The 20420-nt window shown below is 37.6% G+C and overlaps 2 protein-coding genes and 2 non-coding genes across 7 annotated transcripts; 3 read left to right on the forward strand and 1 right to left on the reverse strand.

Annotated features, from left to right (window-relative positions):
* Window positions 1-1243: 1243 nt before the first annotated feature.
* Window positions 1244-1311, forward strand: mir462 (microRNA 462). The gene has a single exon (NR_107103.1). It is a non-coding gene; the product is annotated as a microRNA 462 (primary transcript).
* A 395-nt stretch (window positions 1312-1706) lies between these two features.
* On the forward strand, window positions 1707-1804 carry mir731 (microRNA 731). The gene has a single exon (NR_107104.1). It is a non-coding gene; the product is annotated as a microRNA 731 (primary transcript).
* Window positions 1805-3759: 1955 nt separating this feature from the next.
* Window positions 3760-8144, reverse strand: LOC105354416. The gene is made up of 2 exons (XM_020704486.2): window positions 6378-8144; window positions 3760-4966 (listed from the first exon to the last, which is right to left on the reverse strand). The coding sequence occupies exons 1-2, from the start codon at window positions 6922-6924 to the stop codon at window positions 4683-4685; spliced, it is 831 nt and encodes a 276-aa protein (XP_020560145.1). The 5' UTR covers window positions 6925-8144; the 3' UTR covers window positions 3760-4682.
* Window positions 6828-20158, forward strand: dalrd3 (DALR anticodon binding domain containing 3). Of its 4 annotated transcripts, XM_023956432.1 has the most exons (14): window positions 9130-10080; window positions 11428-11735; window positions 11858-12183; window positions 13496-13554; window positions 13637-13738; window positions 13822-13886; window positions 15041-15099; window positions 15223-15305; window positions 15418-15544; window positions 15879-15937; window positions 16099-16215; window positions 16312-16380; window positions 17508-17633; window positions 17793-20158. In XM_023956432.1, the coding sequence occupies exons 1-13, from the start codon at window positions 9847-9849 to the stop codon at window positions 17625-17627; spliced, it is 1728 nt and encodes a 575-aa protein (XP_023812200.1). In that variant the 5' UTR covers window positions 9130-9846; the 3' UTR covers window positions 17628-17633; window positions 17793-20158. The 4 variants fall into 4 exon arrangements, with proteins under 4 accessions (XP_023812202.1, XP_023812200.1, XP_023812199.1 ...); XM_023956434.1 differs by lacking the exon at window positions 9130-10080 and adding an exon at window positions 6828-6935 and having other exon boundaries at window positions 17508-19754; XM_023956431.1 differs by having other exon boundaries at window positions 17508-20158.
* The last annotated feature ends 262 nt before the right edge of the window (window positions 20159-20420 follow it).

Below are 20420 nucleotides of genomic sequence, written 5' to 3' on the forward strand. Positions count from 1 at the left end.
ACCGCATTTCGTCATACTGACTGTAAAGAATTTTTGTTCATTTAATTTCACTCCAGCATCTACAACCTTTTTGTTTCTCTGCTCAAATATCATTTTAAATTGCCAGGTCTTCATTTTAAACGAGAAAGTGTTCTCAATTGATCCTCCTGGTGAAATAAAAGTTAAATGAAAGAAATAATAAATTCAGAAGGTTTCCTGTGACAGTCCGTAAAAGTTTGCTGTACTTTTCATTTCAAATAAAAGTTTAAATCATGTTCAAAGGTTAAAGTGATGGTAACACACCTTTTCTTTTTTTTTACCATTTGATAAAAACTATGGTAAATCTGCTTTCGTTTATTGGAGATTTTCTTCTTTTAGCAACTTGAAATGAATTTTTTTTCTTTTTTTGTTGTCTTCTAAAAGAAAAAAGTTGTATCTCACCAAGTTACAGCTGAGACATGTAACCACCAGCCTACTTATCTGCCAACATCTACATGAAACCTCACAGATTGTAACCCTTGTACTGTCACTTTAACGTTGGGAGTTGGGTCATCTAGACCCACTAGACAGTGCTCTGAACCTTTTATCTTCAACGATTTGTGATCTTCACTGGTGTCCATGGATTACATGAAATCTTCTCCACCTTTATCCACCTTTGTCAAGGTAGGGAGAACACGTCAATGTAAGTGCTATCATCTAAGATAGCACAAGGGTTCCACATACCAAGCCTGGCTTGGAACTCACACTCGCTGAAGTAAACAGGGAAATAAAATTGTATTTGCATTGAAAAGTATTCAAATAAGCAACAATGGTGAAAAGCAGTTTTGATCCCAGCCACAACATCATTTTAATGCATCACCAAACTGACAGTTCTCTGTGGAAACACCAGTTACTTCTCTCTGTTAGAACAGTTTTTTTTTCATTTTTTTTCCCATTAAATCCAAAATTATTCAACCTGGAAAGAAACAAGCGAAGAGTTTTCCTTAATACAAATGTTTTTTATCGTTCTGCTAAATAAATTCTTAGTTTTTGAACAGATTCTTCACAAAAAAAAACCAGGTTAGTTGACTGAAGCTTTTTAATGTTAGGACAGAAAAAAAAGGAAATTCCCTTTATTTTGCTTCTAATTTCTACTCAATGTGTTCATTTTTAAATTACCAATATGGGTTGGAAGGTAAAATAAATAAATAAAATAATTTGTGACGTTGTCTCTTCTGCAGGTCGGACCAAATCCCTCGCCAAACCTGTTTTTTTTTGTGGGTGGGATTGTAACGGAACCCATAATGCAGCTGTAATAATATGTCCCAGCTGGTTATGGGGTCCGTTTCCATCCCACAATGCACAGCACATCATACCCTCGCAAGGTCCCTGATAAGGACTTGAACCTTCATCCACGACAATCAACAAAGGCAGCCCGTCCTCCTTCATTCCACAGAGCAAGAACTGCAAGTTTTCCTCCAAGACAACATTCAGCCAAGGAGTTGCTTCTGTTGAAGAGGTTGAATTCATCACAGCAAAACACTTGTAACAGTATAAAGGAATGTAAAACCATTTACAGTACAATTACACATCCTCTCTGACGGAGCTGTGCAGTGAAACCATGTTTAGCTTCAGCACTGATTCATGAAAGCTGCATCTGCTCACCGCTGGTCCCTCCACTGCAGCTTGGCCTTCATTCATTTGAGAAGGAAGAGGAAAACCAACAGCCCTGAGGTGAAATCAATCAATTCTTGGTGTTTTTCCTCAATGACACGTTTTCTCCCGGATTGCTGGCAAATGAAAGCGCAACCGGGAATTCCGTGTCAGCCAAGAATAACGCCAGCAACAACGCTCGGAGAGCCCAGAGCCTTTCAGAGGCGCACAAATAATTGGACGTTTTGGTTCAATTCCTTACCTTACCTGTAACCGGACATTTACCGTGGACTTTACAGACTTCCACAAAATACTCTTCTTTGACTACAGGTTTGCATTTAACATGACAGTTTGGGAACTTGAATGTTTTTTAAGACCGAGATCACACTTAAACTTAAACCAAATTTAAATTAAAGTCATCAAAAAAATAGCAAATGACAGTGACAAAGATCTGTTTGTAACAAAATCTGTCTTCATTCACATTGCAAATGTTTAAACAGAACCCCAAAGCACTGAAAAGCAATTTTCAAATGTAGTTGTTTGTGTTTAAGAGAAGCTACTTCTCGATAAAGTTGAATTCAATAAAGTTTAAGAGAAGAAATATTGGTTCCCATCTGATGCTTCATATGTTCTTGTAGCTTTCGGTGTTCGCCTGGTTTTACAAACACGTTTTTATGCTGATAAAAAAATGTAAAATAAAAAACAAAAAGGAAGTTATTGTGGTTGTTTGGTGAATTCATCTTCAAGCACTTTCATACTTTAATGCTAAAAACATTACATGTCATTTGCTTTTATCTATAAAAAACACAGACTGGAAGGATGTGGGTGGGCACTGTGGCGATGTTCCGTTGGCCGGGCTGGCTCCTGGTATGAAAGGATTCCCAGATACTGTTTCCTCACAGCAGAGCCAAGCCATACTTGTTTGTTTGTTTGTTTATTTATTTATTTATTTATTTTACAGTTACATAGTCATAATTCATTGTACGTGGGAGCCATTGGTCATGTGGTTTAATGGAGGGGAGTGGGAAGGGTGAAGGGTGGGTTGGGGTTTTTATTGTAATGTTGTGTGTTTACTGTTTTTAGTGTTAAAGCGCTTCGAGCTGCACAAAGTGCATGAGAAGCGCTATTTTATAAATAAAGTTTGATTTGATTTGATTTGATGTAAACCTGTAGTTCTGCACCAAAAAGATCAATTTCCTCCTGACTACCACCAATAACATTTTTTATCCATAGAGGACATTTTTAAAGCTCCCAACAGCTCATTAGTAATCCTTTTGGTATGTACAGAGAAAATTTGTGGCCTTTCAATGATATCAAATGTTGAAGGGTTTGGCTCTAAGAATTGTAGATTTTGGTGAATTTCAACAAATTTGGACTGGACACTTTTTTTTCTTTGGTAGTTGGAAGGATCTGGAAGGAAGCTTGACAAACTTGGAATATGTCCATAAAAATATGTTAAAAATTGTTGACATCACCAAAAACCTTTAATTAGGGCTGCACGATATGAGGAAAACTCGCGATATGCGATATTAAAGATTAATATTGCGATAACGGTATAATTTGCGGTATATAAACAAATAACAAAATAAACAAAAACATCATTCCCATTTAATTGCAACAGTTTAAAAATTATACTCCAAATGACCCTTGTTGACATAGGAGACAAACATCTAACATAATAGGCCTCCATCCGATTGGTCAACAAGGTGAAGGCGTCCATCTGATTGGTCAAATGCATAAAGGGATTTATTTGATTCGTTAAATGCTTCAAGCTGCCACAAGGTTGTATTAACACATTTAAGGTTTACGATTTATTGCGATTTTCACTGTCTTTTGCGATATGCATATTGCAGAGCTGGATATTGCGATAATGATAAATTTGCGGTATATTGTGCAGGCCTACCTTTAATGTACAAACTTTGCTTTAGAACTGTTTTTGACTGTTTTCTGGTAAATGTTCTCTTTGTTGGGGGTTACATGTTGTTCCTAATAGATCCCTGGCAATGGGAAGCTTATGGTTTACAGTTGTTTTCAATAAATGGTCTGTATGCTGACCGATTTCTTTATATGAAAGTTTTAAAGTGATCCTTGTTCCTATGAGATCCTTTGCTGCATAAACTGCTGAAAAACAAAACAAAAGAGATGTGCTAACTGAGAAACACATTTATTTTAATAATTAATAAATAACGTTTTCAAAGAATATATACAGAGTTTTTGAGACTTTTTAAAAACACCTGATCTGAATGGGTTTATTAGTGCAGTGATTTTTAATAAAACTTAGCACCAACTACCAAAGCAACAAAAAAGTACAAACAGCAATTGACTTCCAATCAGCAAGTGATAAATACAAAATGCTTAGAATTTTTGCTATGGTAAGAAGTATTTCCAGATGTATCCACTGGTAGGGGACTAAATATTCCTTTTCCTCATCCGAACTGGCTGGATAGCTCCAATATTGCATTTTTGTTGCCCTGCTAATGTCAAGTTGGGGGTGTGAGGGGCTGTAAGGTAGCAGTAGAGTAGGTAGAAAACAACACAGGTTTCTTTTTTTGGGTTTTGGCTAAAAACTGTGTAATTAAAGACCACTGGGAACAGTTTTAAAAAGGATCAAGAGATGATCGGAGTGGGACTTTAGGATTGATTTAACACTTAGTTGATTGTCCAAAATGAACACCAGCAAAGACTTTGTCTCAGAGTTGGCTCATGAGAATAAAAAGATCACTATTCCAGATATTTTCTAGAAACCCTTTTAGTTTTTTCGTCTGCACTCGTGCTTGTCAGCTACACTATCAGTTTACAGCTGCTATGCCATGAACTAAAGATGAAACCAACACTGTGAGCAGAAAATCTGAACATGGCCGGTTTTTTCAACCTGAATCTGGACTATAGCTACAACTCAGCAGACTTGATTGAGGTTAAAGGCAAGTTTCAGTCATATGTTTTTAAAAAAATTTCAGTAAAACCAATGTGGGCTTAGGCACCGGCCAACGGCGTGCTGACTCAAACGTGTTCCCACATGCCCAAATGACTGACTGCTGCAGCCACAGACACAACACACGCATGAGATCCAGTCAGTGGCTTGAGGAGGGCGAGGGGAACCTGGAGAGTATTCTGTCCACAAGTTCAAGATTTCGCTCGTGGTTTTCTCGACTGATCCTCTCATTCATGACGACCAGCTGACTCATTAGAGTGTTCTGCATTTCTCTCTCGTGGCTCATTAACCTCTGCAGACGGGCGTCTTCCTGCGCCTGCATGGCGGCATCCATCTCTCGCAGCTGAGCGACGGTGGCCGTCACCAGGGAGGAGACTTGATCCATCACGGTTGCTCGTCTTTTCCGGGATGGAACGGTGTACGCTGCAAACAAGACGCAGAGAAGGATAGGACTGGGGTCAGCAGCCAAAGCACAGCTTTTATTTACCTTCACAACTTCATACTTCAATTTCATTTACTATATGACACGATGATGGTTCACATTTCCATTCCAGAACCAGTTCTGTTTAGTTTCATCTTTCTTATGATTGAAACAGAAGAAAAAGGAATTTTAAGAAGTACAAAATAATAAAAACAATCAACAAGAAACCAATTGTTATGCCTGGAAAGGTATAGACGGAATTTCTCTAAACTTATATTCATTCAAAGTTTCACAGTCTCATTTATTGACTTTCTGATACGCTGATTAAATGACAATTACAGTTTCAAATTTCCTTTCCAGAACCACTTCTGTTTAGTTTCATCTTATAAATGCCAAAATATGAAAAAAGGACTTTCAACAATAAAAAGACTTGTTTTTACAACAAAGACAAATAAGAAACCCAATGGTTATGCCTGCAAGTATGAACTGAGTTTCTATAAATCTATTCTTTTATTCAACTTTTATTTATCCAGGAAAGACAGATAAAGAACAACATTCCTTTTTTCAACTGTTTTAGCAAAAGGCAAGACTTTTTGAGAAAGGGAAAGAAAACAGACAGGAAACAGAAAAAAAAATCACAAGAAAGTCTACAATCATAAAAATCCTTAAACTGTTTTACAGCAGCATTTTTCTGAAAGAAAATGATTAAAATGTATTTTAAAAACTGCTTTTGAAAGAAGTGTCCAAACTTCCACCAGTGTGACTCAGAGATAAATACCTGATACTGAACAGCAGGTGAAGTTTTCCAGATTCCTTCCAAGATAATCGAGTGTAAATTAAATATGTGTAATAGAATAAAATGCAGATCCATTCAAGTTTAAGCTTCCTAAAGTTCAGCCCACTGTTGTTTTTCCACATCAAAATAATCCAAAGGGAACGTCATTACAGCATTCTGTATGGTCACAGGTCTTTGCTAATGTTTCCACACATTGGACTGGAATGATGGTTGATCGTTGTTTGCTGCACACATGTGTGTTGTTTGCGGTGATACACTTTGTCGATTTATACTCAAATAATGGATTTTTTTTGGTAGTTTCCACTATGGATTTATTTCATTTTGAAACGATTTTATAATGAAATGGGTCAATTTTGGTTAAAAATTGGCCTCAAAATAGATCGATCTGGTTGGATTGTAGGAATATAAATATAAATATAAATACACAGCACCTTATTTATTTTGCAAAATTATATTTTATGAGTTATTAAACGGATAAGAATTGTTTATTATTTTTCTTTGGTACAAGTGAAGGACTTTTTCCTTTCTTTCTACTCATTCTTTCCTTTCTGGGGTTCAGTTAGACACATTTTTGTGCCACAGTGCAGCAGGAAAAGTGTCCTGCAGAGCTCACAGACCTGTGTTGATGCTCTGCAGCTGCTCCGCCGGGCTGAACTCCTCCTCTTCATCATATGCCTCCACCGCCTCCAGGTGCCTTTCGGTCTCCTGCTCGTCCACGTCGTCCCACAGGCTGATCTGGACCTCTCCGCTCTCGTCTTTGGATGTTGCAGAGGGCGGTGCAGGTGCAGGTGGAGCTGCGGGCGGCGACGGGGACGGGGTCGCGTCCGCCGTGGCGGGCGGGGGCGACGGGCTCACCATGGGGGAGTTGTCGAAGGCCCGGTGGCACAGGTCGTAGAAGAGCCAGTGCACTCGGTGGCTGCCGGTGCGGCTCCTTTGGTCGTGGTATTTCAGGTACTGCTTCCGCAGAGCCTTTAGCTTGCTGATGACTTGCATGTGGGACCGGTGCACCCCCCGATCCGCCAGCAGTTTGGTCATCCTGCTGTAGACCACCGAGTCCTTCACGGTCCCCGTGATCTGGCTGCGGATCGCATCCGAACCCCGAAGGATCAGAAGTTCCTTGATCTCGTTCTCCTGCCAGTTGTGCATCTTATTTTGGGACAGCATGTGTGGCGAAGGTTGGTAACTTATAACAAACAGCTCCCTTGTATAGTTGCGCGGCTCTTTTTTACGTCATATTTTTGCGCCCGAAAAAATAATTCCCAACAACTGAGAAAAAGATAATAATAATAGTGGAACATGTGGTTGGTGTACTTTGTTTATTGTCACAAATAATGCAATTTTCCTTTAATGTTCACATTTTAAATGCAGATCATTAGAATTCCGAATTGAAAAATAAAAGAAACAAATACATTGTTTACAGAAAACAAAACCAGTCATGCATTCATCTGAATATCCTCTTATATTTTCGACAAATTGAGAAAAAATGTTGTAGTCAATCTGCTTTTAAACTATTATCTTCTCTAAAACCTTTTACGGATATTTCTTTAGACCATTACCTGCTCCAAGAATGTAATTTAATACAGCTATTATTTGTTGGTGAACTAGCTGTCATATCTTCACTAGATAATTTTTGTATTTTTGGCACAAAAAACGTGTTGCATAATACCCAAAAAGTTCAGCATCATTAAAACAAATTTTTAATATCATTACAGAAAAGTTTAATTAGTCTATGTCAATCTGTGATTCTATTTACTTTGTTTTATTTGTATAATGCGTGTTTTCCTTTTATGATTGTTCCAGATTTGTGGTGTAAATTTCGCAAGATGCTTTAAACTGAACTCCGTTTCCATGCTCCATGGTCCTTACAGCATTCCTTTTTGAGTTTTGACAGCAACATTGATGATTATCTTGTTTTAGAACATTATTTTGTAAAAACCAAGTTGCACAATTCAAGTAGCCTATGTGTGATTTAAAACTGTTTTATATTTTATTGACCGCTCAAATGTGTTAAAGTAATGCAATAACTGTAGATGGACTATACACACCAACCAAGTTTGGGAGAGGATATTACTGTTTCTATTATTATTATTATTATTATTAATATGTTAATTGCTGCTTCCCAGTGTAAAAAAAAAGTAAACAAATAAATGTAAATTAACTTTAGAAGGCAGGAAGAAAATCCCTCTTGGGTTCTCCTGGGTTAATATAAAGCTTTTTTGTGTATTTGTATGATTTAAATCTATCAATAGTTAAATATTCTGCCAAATGAGTTCTATTGCTAGAGGAGACATCACGTGGTTCTTCATGGGAGGAGAGCCGCACCATCATCAGTCACTGCTGCAGTGCATGCATGTTAACACATTTTTTGCTAAATGCCAGTTCATTGTGCGGGTTTCAACTGCCAAAATTGAAGAAATTAGTCCACGAAGGAGAAAGTCATAACATTTGACAGGTAAATACAATATTTTTTTTCTTTTAAAGCTGCAGGGGCTTCATTAATAGTACACATGTTTTTTTTAATAGTACACATGTTGACATGCATGATGCTGCAGGGCTATTATCAACATGCTGCATGATGTACATATAATTTACTGTCAACATAAATGTAAACTTTATTGTGTTAAACCTATATACGGTATACTAGGACTAGGCTATTATAGTAATATAGATTTATACATTTCTGACTCAGTGACTGAACTTTTCTTGCAGGTTTCCAATGGATTCAGACTTAAGGAAAAAGTGGGTCTTAGCAATAAAAAGAGCTAACCCAGATGGAACACTGTGGTACCATTTTGTGGAAACAGATTTTGATAAGACTGGCCAGACTGTTCGCTTAAAACCTGACACCATACCATCTATGTTACACCAAATTTATCACTCACATCAATCAGTAGGGTAAATCTATATTTTTTTTTAAAGGGTAAATCTGTTGTTAACTTTTGGACTTATTGTTGACCTATTATTGATTTATTATTATTATTATTAGTTATTATTATTATTATTGATTTATTATTATGTATTATTATTGATTTATTGTTAGGCTTTTCTAAATAATTTAAATTACATGTCAAAGAGGTCTAAAATTTCTACATTTTTAAAAATGATTTTTAAAAATTCTTTGTTATAATTTTTTTTATTTGTAAGAAGTCCAGCAACTAGCATTTTTCATTAAAGTTTGAGCTTTTAAGGCTGCCTGTTTCTCTTATTTAACAACAACAAATGATGTACGTATGTAAGTTATATACATATATATTTAGATATATTTTTTATATTTATATATGTATAAATATATAGAAATATAAATATATATATATAAAGTATATAAAAGCTACTTACTTACCAAAGGCTATAGAAAGCATTTTTTTTCAAACTTTATTGAATGTAAAAAATCAATACAAAACAATGTTGAACAGTGAACAACAACGAAGGAACAAGCCAGGGGGTTTATACATTTTATGCATATATATTGAAACTAATACACAGATCTAATGTTTTGATGGCGTTCTTATTATCAGAGTTTCTTATTGTCTTAATGTATTGTTTGAACTCATTAATAAAGATTGAAAAATGAGGGGTATGCTATAGAATTTTTTTTTTATTTATTTATAGAACACAATACAAAACAATACCAGAACATTTACATAAAAATTACAAAATATGGCGAATACAAAAGAGAATACTATAATTGGAAAGGGTATGCTATAGAAAGCATTGTCATGTGGGCACCGATGACCTCACCAAGATGGCGTCGCGCTCCGCCACCATTGGCCAGGCATCTCAAGCGGGCGTGTCTCCTCTAGCGGTGTGACTCATTCCGCCAGCCACTAAACGGCGCTGCCCAGGTCCACCACCAAAATGTCTCTCGGAAGAAACACTGGTTACCTTTTATTGGTTCCTCTTACGACAAATAGCTACCGCCGCCTCATTTAACAACCAATGTTGGACATCGACCGCCGGACAACCGCTCAGCTGCCAAAACCTCACGACAAATTTCAGTCTGCTGTCCGTGGTGGGTTCCGTCTGTCTGCGTTACATAAAGAAAAATGAGGAGAGTGTGGTTGTGCTGACAGCCTGCTCACAAGTGTGATGGAGGAAATCGAGGAGCTCTCGCCTCTTCGTGTCGCTTCCACCGTGCAGGCGCTCAGCTCCGCGCTGCGGGGGAACCGAGAAAATGCTCCCGCTGCAAACCGGAGCAAGGGAGACAGAGTGTTCCCGGATCCGGAGAAGCTCTGGTTCAAGGAGAGCAGCGCCAAAAACCTGCGGAACCGGGACTTCTTGTCGCCCGCCACTGTGCTCAACACGCTGTACGCGGACGGACAGGTCGGTACTTGGACGTCTTTAGTTTCACGACACACCTTTTACGCATAAATGATGTAAACGCACATACACATACAGATTCACCATAGCGTTATTGAAGCTGTACCTAGAATAGATTCGAAATCAACATAATCAAACCATACCAGGCCATAGAGTGGCTTCACTGACACTGGTTTTGTTTTTGACAAATTAAGGTAATTTTGTTTTTTCGTTGAGTGAAGCTCAAAGCGGCTCAGAGCATCCTTGCGTTTCATTCAGCTGCAGTAGTTCCCGTGTTTAAAATGAAGTCCTCCGAGCTGGAAGCTGGTTCTGACGCATCCATGAGTCCTCCTGCCGTGACCGGACGCTGCTCCATCATGACCCCGCAGACACTGACAGCCCCTGGCTGTTCTTATTGACCCGTGTGGCACAGAATATGTGGGTCAGTTGGTTCCGCATGAGGGCTCTGATTTAAAACCAGCCTTCATGGAGAGGGGACTTTGATGTTTTTTGGTCTTCAAATACCCCTGACCCGAAGGATTTACTTTCCTGCTTCAAGACCCGGTTCTGCAGAGATTTGAAAATGAGTTTAGTGGTTTGCAATAATAATAATTATTTTTTTGATCATACATGTTGTTTGTTGAGACATTTTTTGTCCGCTCCTGATTCATATCAATTAGAATAATTAAATATATATCTCAGAAATGCAATATTTTTTCTTAATTTTCTTTATTTATATACTTTATTATCAGAAAATGTCACAAAAACATGTTAAAAACTGTTTTCATCTGAGTGGGTCTTCAACGAAGATGTAAGAAGATGGTGACATTTTCTTGATCATGTATTTAGTCATATTCATAAGTAGATGTTTTTGCCATTATGCATACAGTACAGATTATCAAAGTCCAGTGGAGTTTGATTTGCTGCTTAAAAGAGAGTAGGAAGAAGCAAACTTATAATATCCCACCCCTGTTGTGTTAGTTCTTTTTATGTGTAATTATAGATATTGATACATGTCTATCAGAAGTATTGATTTATCTATTTGTTTATTTGGTTATTTGTTTGTTTAGCTTATTTGGTGGTCAGTGATTTGTATAGTTACTCGTTTTGTATTGTGACTTTTTTTTTGTCTTTGACATTTCTCCTGTGAGATGACTAAAGTTCAGTTCAATATTTTTTAACATATTTTATAGATATGTATATGTTTTTCTCTCCATATATATTATATTCACAAATGGGACTGACTAAAAGTTAAAAATCCAACTTATATTTGAATTAAAAAATACATTTTGATTTAGGCTACAAAAATATTTACAGAGGATTTTTTTTCTTCTTTTTGTTAGTAACACTGTCATGGTTGAATCCATTCAGGTTCCTCCTGCAGTGATGTCCAGAGTCCTGTCTCTCCGTGGAAGTGGGGTGCTCCCTGTTGCTGGTGCTGAGGTGATGGGCGAAGGCTTGAGGCTGCGGGTGGACCGGGCTGCTGCCTTTAAGGCCGTCCTTGCAGGTCAAACGGCGGATTATCTGAAGCCTTCAAGTCAAAAGGAAGGCTGCGTTTTGATCAACTGTCCTGCACTTCACCCCAAAATCTACACACCCACTCCTGAAACGCTGACTCTGGGCCAGTTGAGAACTGTTCTACTGGCTGACCATATGGGGGCGCTGTTGAGAAGCCAGGGGTAAGTCTGCTGGGTTGTTTCTGTCTTAGCAAATGGTGGAGAAGAAGAAAGAAATGCCCAGAATTGACATGTAAGCAGATGTATTGTTAAATGTCTGATAGAGGTTGCACTTTCTGCCTTAGATTTTCAGTGTTTTATTGCCCCAAGCTTCCCAAAGACGGCAACATCGTCGCCTTCCTTCGAGCGCTCGGAATTGATTGGCCAACAGCTGCGGCAGATTTGACCTATGAGGAGCAGGAGGAGCAGATCCTCAAAGCTCTGGAGAGCTCAATATATCGAGAAGAGGGAGCAGATCGAGGCAGAAAGACCTGCAGAGGAGGAGGAGGAGACGGAGGGAAGAAAGTAGAGGAGGAAGAGGAAAATGAGGGAGCGCTTCGAATCAACTTGAAACGTGTTTTCCAAGAGGAGGGGCTGCTGGGATATGACCCCAGCCTTGGTACCTGTACAGGTGAGGGCATGCACAACTCCGTTTATTCTGTTTTCCTGTCATGAGGTGAAAACAAATATCATGTTTATTAATATAAATCTGCTTCACTATGGGAGTTTAGATCCACCTTTATGCATAAACAGTCAAATTGCAGACTTTCGAATGATTGTAGTTTAATACAGTGTGTAAATATTAAGGATGGGCGATATATCGGTGCCCGTATTGCACATTTTTGAGTTTATTGGTCTGATTTAAAAAAATCTGCAGATATTCTTCTGAATGTTTTCAGCAACACTTAATTTTTGAATAGGAAGCTTGTGTTTACAGTCATAGACAGTAAATGACTGCTGTCAGGTAAATGTTATTTTTGATGGGGTTACATGTTTTTCCTATTAGATCCCTGGCAATGGGGAAGTTATGGTTTACAGTTATGTCCAATATTCAACAAATGTTCTAAAAGCTTTCAGATATATTTACATGAAGGTTTTAAAGTGATTCTTGTTCCTCTGAGATCCTTTGCTGTATGTCATAAAGATCAAGTACAGTGTCATTTTCCACTAAAAGAAAGGTCATGCATTTGTAATAAAGAAACAAAAAGGAAATCTAAACTTTCTATTACTGTAGACACTTTAGTGTCGGTAAGTGCAAATATCGGCTATCGGCCACAGCTGCAGGGGAAATGTCGGTTATCAATATCGGCCGGAAAAAATGATATCAAACCATCCCTGCTCTCCATATGCTACTTTCCTCAGCTACTGCTATAGAAACAAGCAGACTTTCTATTCCTCCTCCTCCTCACAGCCTGTTGTTTCCATTTGCCTCTGCAGATTATCGGTTCTCTGCTTGGATTTTCTTTGTTTCTCACCCCCCATTCTTACTCAGAGTGTGTTCTCATTTGTGTTGGTGATTGATTACTTAAAGACAGCTTAACATAAAGATCTTTGGCACAGTTTTCCAAATAAAGTTCTCCTGGACTCTGTTTTGATCACTAACAAAACAAACTTTCCAACAAGAGGAAAAAACTAAAATGGGGCATCATAATTCTGAACTGTTAAGCACATCCAACATCATTTACCTGAGATGTCTGTGGGCTGGGCTGAGAATTTCTCTGTTTTAAGTGAGTCACATCTTTGCCTAATGTTAGTAGCAGCAACACTGTTGCGCTTTTGAGGTCTTGTTTTTAGTTGTTTTTGCAGATACATTTTTAGAAAATGGTCTGGCTGCTAAAATGCTTTCAAGAAAACCTCTTATATTAAAGTTATGCTAACTTTGATAAACTGAATTCTAATGTCCTAAATGAGTCGGTAAATAATGATTTTTCCATTGTGTTCAGTTCAGAGAGACAGCATTTCCCAACTGGCACAACTGGATTTATGCACAGCTGACTGCACTGTAAGAAACACACCATCAATGACACACAACAGCGAATTCCATCACAGTAAATGCTGACCACAGTCCTCTGCATCCTTCATAGGACGTCACTGTCACCGTGTTGCATGTGACTTCCTGCCAGGACGAGTTCCGCCAGCAGCAGATGGCGATGTTGTGGAGAGCGAGTGGAGCGCCGCATGCACAGGTGAGCCCCTCACTCGCTCAGGTGCACAATGATTGGTCGGAGCGCGTTCCTGTTTTTAGCTGTTGTGCTCTCTGTGGCTGCAGAAACATGTTGTGTGTGGGCCTGTGAAGACTCCTGGTTCTCACCTCACTGCTGCACAGTACCTGCAGTAAGACACGTGGCTTTCTTTATTCATGTCTGTCTTTGTTCTTCTGTTTGGCTTTTTCATCTTGTTGTTTTTTTTACTTGAGCCTCATTTTCTGCAGCTCTTCAAACATTCATAAGATTCACAAGTTCTTTCTTACGTCTCTCAGCCCTAAAAGCAACAACACTCACTACAATCTGATGTGTATTGGTGGACCCATGTGGCTTTGCTTTGCCTGTGTGTGTTACTGCTGCACATTTTTCCCATCTATGATGAAGATTCATGGTGTCCTGTGTGTAGAAGTTGCCATTTACTTTTTGTTTTTGTGCAGTGGGACTGGTTGATGTGCTTCTTTTTAAAAAACAAAACAAAAAACAACACATTTTCTGATCTTTTTTTTTTAATTTGATTCAAAAACATGTTTGTTTGATCACATGTGACCACAATGAAGACAAAAATCGTTACTTTCTGGCATTAAACTGTCTCATTTTATAATCAATAAAAAAACAACTTTATGACGGATTATCGAGCCACCGCGATGGGAAAAAAAATGAATATATGTGAAGAAAGTTGTAAAAGTGTGAGGGAAATAAGTCAACATTTCGCAAGAATAAGGTTGTAGAATCATGAGTAAAAAAGTCAATATTTTATGATGATAAAGTTATAATTTATAAGTTGAGAATTTATAAGATTAAAGTCTTAAATCTATGAGGCAAAATTACAACTTTTTTTTCTTATATTGTTATGACTGTTTTCTTTTAAAATGTTGACTGTTTTCTCCTAATTTTCTGATGTTAGCTAATAAATTTTCAACTTTTTCTTTACACTTTATGACTTTATTCTCATATTTAAATGCATTGTTTTGCTTTCATGGTGGCCCTAACACTCCGTCGTATTCCTTAGTGAGGGGAAAAACTTTTTTTTTTTAAATAAAAATCTTTATTTTAAATTGATTTTTCTGTGGCTTTATCACATTTTGAAACCTTAAAGCAACACCTAACATTACACAGAAGCCACACAAATGTTTTAAACAAACATAGACTTGTTATCTCCTCTAATCATTTAGTTTATTTTGGTCTTGTCTTACTTTAATATGGCTGCTTTCTCCCACAATGCACTAGTGTTCTCTGTAGCATTCCCAAGCCCCGCTTGAGGCTTGGTGTTTTTCTGTCCTCCAGGCTGAGAAGCGGTCAGATGAAGGAGGCGTCAGAGATGAAGTACGGAGATCAAGTCGAGGGTGTGTCTGCATGCAGACGGGATTGGAGTCCTGTTTATGTTCCGTTCTGTTTTGTTACTTATGAGATCCACCTGAACAATACCAACATGCAGCCGATGGCAGTGAAATGATTCTTGTTTGTAGGTCAGACGTGGGATGACATCATCAAAGTGATGACTTCTGCCACGGTCAGGTTTGAGCTGCTGTCGACAGTCCACACCAGTCCAGTGAGTGCTGCGCAGCTAGACGGCTGCAGGCTTTCCTGCCACATCCATACTGAACGGCTTCATGGAGGAGGTCCTGAGCTGACGCGATCTAACCTGAGATGTGTTTGTTTAGGTGACGCTGGACGTCCAGAAGGAAGGGGGAGTGTCCACAAAGGGACCCCGAGGAGGAGTGTTTGTTATGTATAACTGTGCCAGACTGCACACTCTGTTTGACAGCTATGAGAGAGGAGTTGAGAAAGGTCAGACTTTAGCTTTAACATCTCAAATCTACTCATTTATGAACCATCAAAGGGGATTCAGGTGATAAATGCAAAAATGATACTTGCTCTGTGCGTGTTTGCACATCTCCCTGTGTATTAGAGCTTGTTTTGTCAAGTTCTTTACATTGCAGATGCATTTATGGCCTTATAATTTATAATTATTTATGTATTTATACTTCCAAGACAGAGTGTGGATTTGAATCTGCTCTGATTAAAATGTTCTTCCAGCAGATCAGTGGTGATGGTTGTTTTTAACCAGCAGTCTGCATATCATTTTCATTATTAATGTGGATTTTTGAATGGTGGTCTTCAGGTTTGTACCCAGAAATCCCTGAAGGTTCCCAGCTGGACTTTTCTGCTCTCAAAGAAGAGGTGCCACTTCCTTTTTTTTCCTAACCCCCCCCCCCAAATACTTTTATTTAGTTCTGAAAGTTCTTGTTTATCACTATATAGATGTAACAGATACAAAATTGAATCTATATTGAACTGAAATGTGACTTTAATCATGTTGTCATTTATGTTGTGACGTTCAGGGGGAGTGGCTCCTCCTCTTCAATTACCTCATTCCCTTCTCTGAGCTGTTGGACCAATCAGGACAAGCCATTGGTTATGAGGGGGGAGGAGCTAGAGCTAACATCAAGACTGAACAGGTATGCTTGAGAAAAGGTGATAACAGTGTCCTTAAAGTCAAAGTCAGCTGTAGAAGATTTAAAGTCTGGAAAATGATGAATGTTTTTGTTTTTCAGATCTGTAAGTTTCTTGTGTCTCTCAGTAAAGACTTCAGCTCGTATTACAACAGAGTCCATGTATTGGGGGTGAGGTTATATTCATATATTTACGTGTTCACCTATACGAAAGAAATTTTCCTGGGAAATAGAGTTTTTAGGGGATTTGGAAGTCCATTTTTAAACATGCCAATTCACGCAAACTAAAATAATTCTTTGGTTTTCTCCTGTTCGATCAGGGGTCTGTATGTAACCTGAGGCACATGTGACTCTTTGTCCCCTCAACAGTGGCTTAGTTTACAGGCTGTATCACGCCATGAGGTTCCTGACTTTGCTAGTCGTAATTCTCCAACAATCCATCAATCCCTCGTAGTTTACATAAATCATACCGAAGCACTTTGACAGGTTTTTGAGCATCGTGTACCACAGAAAATCAATTTGAGGTCAGTAAGCACAAGCAGAATTCATAGTGATTATAAAGCAGATTTTCAATTTCTGAACCAATTCAAGGATTTAAAATTAGGCTAATAGTTTGAAAAATATGGCAAGAATCAATTTCTTTTGTTGCTTTAATCTAATGTGTCTTATGATTTTTTTATTGGTTAAATGATTAAATATATGTTTAAACCCCTTGTGAGTTTGACAGCATGTTGATAAAAATACTATATAAACGAAGTGATTGATTCATTGACTTAATTAACTATGAATTCACTTTAGCTCATTAGATTTATGGATTTCTGGCAGGGATGCACCACAAATTCATAAACAATTTTTGTATCACTGCTGACATTAGAAGAAGAATCAGAAGAGAGTTTAAATTAATTCCAAAACAGGGAAATTGTTTTGTTCCAGTAGCTTAAAAAACAGCAGACACTTTTGCTGCATTGAGATGATCCTATGTGACACAGGATGCATTTTATTTTGAAAGGAAATCATGTGAACTTCTGTCAAAAGTTATAAACTGTTTCATATTTTGACTAATGACTATTTCCTCATCATGAGTGAAATAAGACTTTGTGGCTCTTGTTGGGCTTGTCGGTGAGAAATCAAAATGGCTTTTTAAGTATTGAAGGCTGCACACTCCAGTGTTACAGGCTAGAAATGTATATGTTTTTTTTGTTTTTATATTTTTATTTTCATAGATAATCATTCCTAAGATTTAAACTAGAATTGTCCTCTTGGCTGAAGCTCCCCTGATGTATTTTTCTCCTCCTCAGGAGCCGCTGCCTCACCTCTTCAACCAGATGTTCTGTCGCCTCTATCTGCTTCGAGCTTTGAGGGAGCTCTACCACAGCGCTCTGGAGACTCTTAACCTGCCCCCCATCAGGCAGCTATAGTCTCCTGTGAATCCTCTTGTATTTAAATTGAACCTAATGTCTCCTCTGATGCACACTGCTTCTGTCTAGCGTGTCTTCTTCAAAAAAAGCTAGTTCTCAGCTCAGTTATTTCAAAGATGTCAGTGTTGCAATTAAGTATTAATCTTGTGTCTCTTTAATTCACAGACCAACTGAGAAGCAAACGAGGCTTCAAAAAGCAGACTTTTCAAATGTTTCCCAGTGTTCTTGGAGCAGCAAGATCTGGATGTAGCATGAGTTCAGCAGTTTCATTTTAAGAAAGCTGACTGGTTTTAGTGTTTTATTTTTTTTATTTAATCTGACTCCCCTTATCAGATGATTTTGATGATGGGGAGTCAGGCTGCTGCAGTCTTATTCCATCACATTCGACTAAGCCCCAGTGATGCGAAGGTCAGGGTTCGCGCTTCCTGAACTACAGAAATAAAGTGGTTTTGGTTTGAGTTTAGTGCCAAAAAACAGCATAAATATTTGCTTGTAGGACTCGTGTAACTTTTCATAGGCTTACATTTTAAATGTTGATAATTGGATAATCTGGAAAATGAGTTTGGCTTTTATTTTTTTATTTTTTTTTACCTTTTATGATCGTAAACTTATAGCTGAGATCTACAAGTCAGTTCCTAAATAAAGTTTGAACCTTTGGAACTTTCTCTAATTCTAGTGATCTGTTTTTGTGGGAGTTGCCTGTTAGAAAGAGGACAAGTTATCATGATGGTTGTATTAAAACTACAGTTACAACAAAATGAATTTAATGAAAGTAAACAACACATCGCCAAATATAAATCTTTGTGTAAAACCAAGAATTTATTGTAATCGCTGCAGAATGTGCTGTTCACGCCATCAAAAGCAGTTAGAATGTCCTCTTTTGTGTTTTTGTATAATTAAATCTAATTTAATGTGCACAGAATTTTATTATTAAATGCATACAATTAAGAAATAAAACTGTGAAGGACATATTTATGTTAATTGTACAAAAAAACTGGCGTTTTTTTTTTGCTATTTTGTTTAAGGGTAATATTTGAAGGGGTGTATTTGCATGAAGCTGGGATGTGTACAGATTTTTCTTGATAATAAATATGTAAAAAAAAAAAAAAAAAAAAGATGATCTGACCCTCTTCAGCACTCTTCCTAAAAATAAAGTGTGTCATTTAAATGGTAATGAAAGATGGAAATATTTCTTGTCAGTTAAAAGCTTAAAGCTGTGAAGAATAAATGTATCCTTCATCACAAGATTATACAGAGACTTTTATTATCCTAGGTAACAAATTGCACTTGTTGTACTAAAGCAATTATTTAACAGAGCAGAGGGTTTTTGGATAAATATTCTGTTGTACCACATGATAAATATATGAATATATGCCAAAATGGGAAAAATAGCAGCCTTATTTGATTTTTTTTTCAGTATTTTTTTTTATATATTCCATTTTAAAATGTGCCATCGCTTAACCTCTACTGTTTTGTCAGTTGTGATGATTGCTACAGTTTTCGTCGCATGCAGAATGCAGATGTGTTTAAGCGTCTTTAGGTTTTTCTACTTTCCTTTCAAATGAGTTCAGAGGGAATTCAGTTTTTACAAAAGGTTATTTTTTTTTCACAGAAAAATGTACATTAAATCAAAGGATGTGCACCAAAAGAGATATTAAGACCTTCCTTCTTTTATTGAATGCAAACAGTGTGTGTGTGTGTTTGTGTGTAGCATGCATATTAAACTGTACTATGTCCACATAGTTGTCTTATGTGCAGACATCAAAATCTGACCCTTCAGCCATCATAGTTATCCCTAAAAATGTTTGTGAAAACCCTTTTTTTGAACAACTTCAGAAGAATCTACAGTTTTATTTAACATTTTTTATAATGAAAATGGCTCCTGTTGATTAATTTAAATGACACATGTAATATATTTCTGTCTATTTTTGTTTCGGGTGTTAAAAATTGTTCAATTAAGCATGATGTCACATTCTATCCACGTTTAGCTTCAGTGACACACCCACTCAGGGTTCCTCCTAATGAAAGCTGACATTTCGGTGTTTTTGTCCGTCTGTACTCGCGCTCATCTGTCTGACAGTCTTTCTGCGTTGTTTACTGTAACATTAAAGGGAACAAGCAAAGGCGGAGGCTCTGAATGTTTTCTTTTTTTTCCTCCGTGAGACTGTTGAAGTCAAGCATTATGCTTTTCAGTTTGGATACTTTCCACGTAAACTTTCTTTCCTTTTCTTGATTGTCTCCGTTTCATTCATCTTCCATTCCTGCTTTGTCCTCTGCAAGGTCACAGAAAGATGCTGGAGCCCGTTTAGCCTAATTTCAGAGGAAAAGGCCCGTTACACCCTGGAGAGGTCGCTGGTCCACCGTGAGGCCACACAAAGACAAACTCACCCCTAAGAGACTATTTAGATTCACCAAACAATGTAAAACAAACTGCTTCCTCAAAATCGTTTTGTGCCATTTTACAGTTCATGGCTCCCGGAATGTCCAAAAATTGTACAATCAATCAAATAGAAATAAAAACCTTTTCTGGCCTTTTTGACATTTGGCTTTGTTGTATAAAAGAGGGATGCAAAGTATTAGGTTTTTGTCAGCATCACATATCAGAAGTCTTGGGCTTCAAAAACCCATTCCCATGAAAACAGTGTTTCTTGGGGTTTTCTCTTTTTCTGATGAGGATAAATAGGATATATACAGTACAGACCAAAACTTTAGACACACCTTCCCATTCATTTGATTGAGAAAGTGTGTCCAAACATTTGGTCTGTACTGTATATAAAAAAAATTAGCAAAAAA

Source organism: Oryzias latipes, chromosome 7 (assembly GCF_002234675.1).
Source record: "Oryzias latipes chromosome 7, ASM223467v1".
NCBI lineage: Eukaryota > Metazoa > Chordata > Actinopteri > Beloniformes > Adrianichthyidae > Oryzias > Oryzias latipes.

What these genes read in the sequence shown, in the direction of transcription:
- dalrd3 (XM_023956431.1), top strand. Translation starts at nt 9,847, where the DNA reads ATGGAGGAAATCGAGGAGCTCTCGCCTCTTCGTGTCGCTTCCACCGTG. An exon ending in GTGGAGCGCCGCATGCACAG is followed by an intron (nt 13,739 to 13,821) that starts GTGAGCCCCTCA and finishes CTGTGGCTGCAG; the next exon opens with AAACATGTTGTGTGTGGGCC. An exon ending in GTACGGAGATCAAGTCGAGG is followed by an intron (nt 15,100 to 15,222) that starts GTGTGTCTGCAT and finishes TCTTGTTTGTAG; the next exon opens with GTCAGACGTGGGATGACATC.
- LOC105354416 (XM_020704486.2), bottom strand. Translation starts at nt 6,924, where the DNA reads ATGCTGTCCCAAAATAAGATGCACAACTGGCAGGAGAACGAGATCAAG. An exon ending in GCTGCAGAGCATCAACACAG is followed by an intron (nt 4,967 to 6,377) that starts GTCTGTGAGCTC and finishes TCTTGTTTGCAG; the next exon opens with CGTACACCGTTCCATCCCGG.